Source organism: Heloderma suspectum, chromosome 2 (genome assembly GCF_057233095.1).
Source record: "Heloderma suspectum isolate Gila_16-S chromosome 2, 16-S_ref, whole genome shotgun sequence".
Taxonomy (NCBI): Eukaryota; Metazoa; Chordata; class Lepidosauria; order Squamata; family Helodermatidae; genus Heloderma; species Heloderma suspectum.
In genome coordinates this window covers 345,907,392-345,913,302 of record NC_139459.1, presented here as the reverse complement: position 1 = coordinate 345,913,302, position 5,911 = coordinate 345,907,392, and the positions used below count along the sequence as shown (strand labels likewise).

Genomic DNA, 5,911 nt, shown 5'->3' with positions numbered 1-5,911 from the left:
TTGGGTCCCCGTGAAGGGGATCTCAAAGCATATGCGCAATGTGCGTGCTGCCTGGGGCCCCAAGACTGCCCCTCCATGCCCATGCTCCCCATAACCGACAACCAGGTTCGCCCAGAGGGCAGAGCCCTGGCAAAGGTTTCCCGCTGATAGGTACAAATCCCCATCAACCAGCCCTCCCCGTCCTGGCCTCCAAGATATGTCCTCATGGACAACGCTGGGGACTAATTGCAGTGTCTTATTTACAGAAAACACCCCCCATCTTCCCCCCCCAGCGCTTCCCCCTCAACCTTAAGGCCCCCCTCTCTTGAGCCTCCTCCCGACAACTTTTCTTGGCAACACACGCTTCCCTCTCCAGCCGGGTAAGGCGCTTCTCCATCTTGCTCACTGAAAATGAACAGAGAAGTCCTGATTAGGGGCTCCCTGAACACAAATTTGCATACTGCCTAAACCTGGAAAACACCCCCCCCCCCCGTGAAATATTCACTTGTTTTCTTCACGGAGCCTTCCAGGTGGATGTTGGCGCTGAGCACGGTGGTGCTTCTCCCCTCCTGCCCTGCTGATGCTCCACTGGGGCCCGTGACAGCCACACCTGCACTGCTGCACCTGTGGTGGTGGAAGGAAAACTGAGATTAACAGGCTTCTTATAATTTGGCGCCTGTGGAGGGCATGTTTGGCCATCCGTGGGGGGCTGTTGGAGTTAATTTGGAGGCATGGGGAACTGGGAGACAACATAGGGATGGCCACGGGACAGTGCCGTCACCCGGTGGCAGTCCAGGGCCCCGTTCCCCTTTTCTGTTCATCCCCTTGGGGTGCCACACAGGGGTGCTCTCAGACAGGCGGATGTTCGCCTGCTTTAAATCCACTCTCCGTGGGACTACACAGGGCGGGGTTCGCTCCAGGAGCAGTGTCCCCCGGAAAAGGCCATGCCCAGAAAGAGACTCCTGTGTGCTCATGTCCGTCTTACCAGCATGCCTCCTCGTGGAGGGGAGCCACCCAGTAGTGGCTGCTGCTGGGGCACCTTGGCCTCCACTACCTGCTCCATCCCCACCGTCCAAGGAGGAGGGCCCTGCTCTGCCTGGAGCCAATGAACTGGTGGCTTGCTTTCTGCCCCACGTTCTTTGCAGTGCTGGAAGAAAGAGGTTGGCGGTAAGCACCCTGCTTGCCCCCCAGGGTGGGGGGGTGCCTCTTCTTACCTCAGGCGCCGGCCAGGTGGCATTTCCAGCTGCGGCACAGCAATCCAGCCACCCTTTGTGCCGCAAGACCACACACAGCAGAACATGGGTGGTGCGCTACTCTCTCGTAAGCGCACACCTTCTGGAGTGCAAAACGCCAACGCCGCCCGGTGACATGGTACAGAGGTGTGGAGTACTATGCTCCTATCGAGAAGAACCCTTGAGAGGGCCTATCTTGGTTTTTGTTCACCCATCCCCCGCCTGCACCTCATTGTCCATCCACCGCTTGCCCAGCTGTCCCAGGGCAAACACTACACACCACACCTCCCTCTCAGTGGCGCCGTCACAGTGGAGAGTTGCGTGCATGCAGTTGTGCAGAGGGGCACTCTGCGGGGTCACTGCAGTCCAGGAGGGCCACAGTGTCAGACGTGGGCGAAGGGAGCCTAACAGCACCATGTTTAGGTAGAGATGGCCCCCCGGGTTTATCCCAGCTGTCATTGCCCTGCTTGGAGCCATCGCCAACCCTTTCTCTGGAAGGCCCATGAGCTGCTCGTGGCCGCACCCCCCCCTCACCACACCTACCACAGGTGCACCCCCAAAAACGCAGCAAGGGCAACAACCCAGGGCTGACCTGCACAGAGCCACAGCGCATGCAGCCCCCTATAGGCTCCGCTCCTAGGGGTGGGGGCCCTGAGTGCTGCTCCAGGGCCTCAAAAAACTGGGCCTTTGGGGCCTTAAATTTTGTCCTGGCCTGCAGGGTGGCACAAGGGAATCGCGCCTGCAAGAGCCGCCTCGCAACTGCCCTGTATACGGCCTCATTGCTTCGCATTGAGCTGCGCATAACGTGCTCCATGCGCCGGCTCTGGAAGAGCAGCTGCAGCATGAGGTTGACCTCTTTCTCCTGCCAATATGCCAGCCTCTGCGATGCCATTTTTTCTGGCAGGAGAATGACACTGGGGGATTTTTGACAACACCATAGAGAAGTCTGCCTCCCCTGTTTTGGCGCAGTGTCACCTGTTGACAAAGCTCTGAATCAACAATTCTTCGAAGATCCTGGTAGAAAAGCATTGGTGGGTGCTGTCTCTTGCGGGCGCAATGGAGAGAAGGGCGGAGAGGCAGTTATCGTTCTTTAAATATTTTTAATCAGAGCAACAACAATGTGAGGAAAAACAGACAAGCAATGTTGAGCAAGCGAGAAACACGACAGAGATAGAAACCACAACACGACAGAGATAGAAACCCCCCCCCCCCACGACCTAGCTCCCATGGGCTTCCCGAGACATGTCCCCTCATCACAATCCTCCCCTGTTTGCCCACATGAACTCGAAAAGCTCCCTCTGAAACTCGTTCCCCTGCTCATTATGCAGGTTGTCATCACTGACGTAGGGAAGCCCAAGGGTGTCCAACACAATACGGTTATTGTCCCCAGATACCTCTGTCAAAGCTGCTCCGTTCATCTCACAGATATTATGGAGAATGACACACACCAAAATCACTGATGGGACATTTTTCTCCACCACCTCCAGTCGTCCAGCGAGACATCTTCACCTGCTTTTCAGCCTGCCAAAAGAGCGCTCCACAACGTTTCTGGCTCTGCTGAGACGGTGGTTGAAGTGAGCCTCCTGTTGCGAGAAGTGTCCCCCAAAAGCTTCATCAGCCACTGTCGCAGGGGGTGAGCTCTGTCGGCCAGTATCAGCAGCGGGATAAGCACACCACCCACGCTCCATGTTGGGTTCCCTGGGACAAATGCCCCAGCATCCATGGCTTCGCACAGCGCAGAGTGCCCAAACACGTAAGCATTGTGGTTTCACCCACTCCATCCGATCTCGATATTGATGAGTTGTCCCATGTGGTCTGTTGTGTCTTGCTGAAGCATTGAATAGTAGTGCTTCCTATTGATAAATCCACTGCCCTGTCTAATCGGGGAATCAATTGACAAATGCGTCCCGTCGCAAGCTGCAAACGCCCCAGGAAACCCAAGGGCAGGGAAGCCAAGCATCACCTGGAGAGAGAGGAGAGAGCATATTTGGTAGGTGGTGGCCAAAGCATGACTGACCATTGCCAAGCAACAGATGCATCCCACTCATGCCCCAATCTCCCCACACACTTGCCCAGACAAGCCCTGTCAAGCACAAAGCACACCTCTCCAGCTTCAAGGGTCATGTGACGTGGTCCCATACATGCGCAGACGGCCACACACACACACATATCCGGGAGGACAGTGATCATCATTAATGGAGGAGTACCTGTGAAAATCTCCGCAGAGCATATTGTTCCCCCCCCCCCACGGACATGAACCTCACCTATAGCGCACTGCAGTAAACGCAGCTTCAATTCTTCGAAGATGTGAACCCAACCTCTAGCCCACTGTAGTAGACAGAGCTTCGATTCTTCAAAGATGTGAAGATTTGAAGATGCTCCCTCGCCCCCAAAAGCCAAGCGACCTCCCCACCCGCCCCAAAGCTGCACTCACCGTGTTTATGTCACCTAGGGACACCGTTCTCCACAGTAGAGCATGCTCCAGAGCAAGAGAGACCTCCACAAAGATTTCTGAGACTGCGGAATTCCCCACGCCAAACTGCTCCACCACGCTCTTGTACAAGGACTGATTGGTGAGCTTCCAAACAGCGATGGCCACCCTCTTCTCCACCAGGATTGCTCTGCGCATTTGTGTCGAGTGTCTGATCAATAACGGGGCCACCTCGCCGACGACTTGAAAGAAGGTGCGATGAGGCATCCTGAAGTGCTCAATCCAGCGTTCGTCGTTCCAGACCTTCAGAACAAGCCTCTCCCACCAGTCCTGGCTGCTCAGGCACACCCAGTACCTCCGGAAAACCCTCAGGATGGGAAGAAAATGCACATTCTGCATCACAGTGACCATGTTTCGCAGAATCCATGAACATAAGTTCAGACAGCGATGGCGCTACCATCGCAGTACCCGGAGCCAAGACCGCCTCCGCTGGGATGACAGCCGGTCCAGAGCGATCACTGCCTTGAGAGCACGTATCAGGGCATTGGTGGAGAGAAAGAGCAGCCTGTAAAACATTGTCAGTTCTCGAACCATGGCTTCCACTGGGATTCAGATCCGAAAAAATATACAATGTATCCAGAAAGAGCTACCGAGGGATTGATCCATTGACCGGCAGCAGAAGGACACGGGGGGGGGGGGAGGGAGGGGAGGCAGGTTATCGGCGGAGGCAGGAGGAGTTGCCGCTCCTCCAATCAGAGCCTCCTTGCTTGGGAGCTGGGGAACTGCACGGCTCTGGAGTGTGAACCATGTTCCCACATTCAAGGAGGGAGTGGACTGGGGAAAATGGGTGAGTGCGGATAATCACATTTTAATGCGAGTGCATATAACCCGACATGGCCCCGACTTCACTGCGATGGCGGACACAATGTAGATTGGCCCCCAGTGAAGCCTCTCTGGAATGAAACTGGACAATATTGCTTCTGCTTTGGGTTTCCCTGGCCAAGGTGGCCAAGAAGGTGCAGCTCCTGGAATTCCATAAAAGGGCTCCAGTTCCTTTCATGGGCATTCCAGAAAGGTTGCTTGCTGGGAGGTTGCCTGCACAGAGGAAAGCACCCATTGACAGCATTCTCGCCTTCAATCTAATACACACTTACCTGAGAGTAACTCTCACTGAAATCAATAGGACTCACTTTTGAGTAGACATGCCCAGGCTTAAGCTGTAAATTCCACAAGGCTTCTCCGAGATCCCACTGAACACAACAATGCTTACTTCTGAATAAACACATTGGCTGTAAGCACACTGAGTAAACACATTGGGAAGAAAGTAAAACAAGGATCCATGAAATCAAAAAGAGATCCTCATTATTTCATATGATTTTTAAAGGGGAGACCCCCCCCAAACCACCATGTGTGCAGCCACAGCCCCAAAGTGGGCATCTGAGGCAGGGATCCCCGGTGATCCTCATGATTTTTACAAGGCACATACACCCAAACACAATCATATCACAGAGCACATCTGCTTCCATGGACTGAACCAGGAAAATCACAGCTGTGTCACTCATGGGCACAGCCACAGCGCAAAAGCAGGGATCCAGGGCAAGGATCCTCTTGATTTCATATGATTTTTCACACCATTTGAGGTGAAGCAGCAGATCTGGGATTCTTAGTGTGCATACTTGGACAAACATGAGTTCTGTTCTTTGATGGGGGTGGGGTGGGGGGAGTCTTCTTTTTCAGCCAAGCAGGAGAAAGCCTTCCAAGTCAGGATTTCACTGGCTATTTAGGGTGCAACCCTATGCATGTTTAGACATAAAAAGTCCTACAACTCCCAGCATGGCTGGCTAGGGAATGCTGGGAGTTGTAGGACTTTTTTCTGTGTAAACATGCATAGCGTGGTGCCCTTAGTGCAATTCATCAAGGCATGGTCATCTTTAAGAGGTTTTTTTTTTAAAGGAGTTTCTTTAGGTAAAGCACTACTGCGTGGGTGGGAAAGGCAGTCTCCGCCACCTCCAAATCAGAAAGAATCCTTGAAGGGAATTTGCTTTCAATGAGATTTCCCTCCCTCCTTGAAAAGATGCAGGCACAGGCGAATGCACCTCGGGAGTTTGCAAACAGCAGTCCAGAAAACCTGACCAGATTAAAGATGCCTAACAAGCCACAAAACAACAATGGAACAGATTTAGACACATCTGTAGATCCACTCCTTTTTTTTAGCAGTGTAGTAGTGTTTGGATGACAATGGAGCAAGGAGATATGGATCCAGATCCCA

The 5,911-nt window shown here is 53.5% G+C and overlaps 1 protein-coding gene across 1 annotated transcript; it reads right to left on the bottom strand.

The window, feature by feature from the left end:
• Nucleotides 1–2,279: 2,279 nt before the first annotated feature.
• On the bottom strand, nucleotides 2,280–4,177 carry LOC146355352 (uncharacterized). Its single transcript, XM_084830554.1, has 2 exons — nucleotides 3,646–4,177; nucleotides 2,280–3,174 (listed from the first exon to the last, which is right to left on the bottom strand). Exons 1-2 carry the CDS (start codon nucleotides 4,051–4,053, stop codon nucleotides 2,980–2,982), a joined length of 603 nt encoding a protein of 200 aa, XP_084686680.1. The 5' UTR covers nucleotides 4,054–4,177; the 3' UTR covers nucleotides 2,280–2,979.
• Nucleotides 4,178–5,911: the final 1,734 nt, after the last annotated feature.

Coding starts and splice junctions, on each gene's coding strand:
- LOC146355352 (XM_084830554.1), bottom strand. CDS start 4,053: ATGGTCACTGTGATGCAGAATGTGCATTTTCTTCCCATCCTGAGGGTT. Junction 3,175..3,645: donor CCCTAGGTGACATAAACACG/GTGAGTGCAGCT, acceptor CTCTCTCTCCAG/GTGATGCTTGGCTTCCCTGC.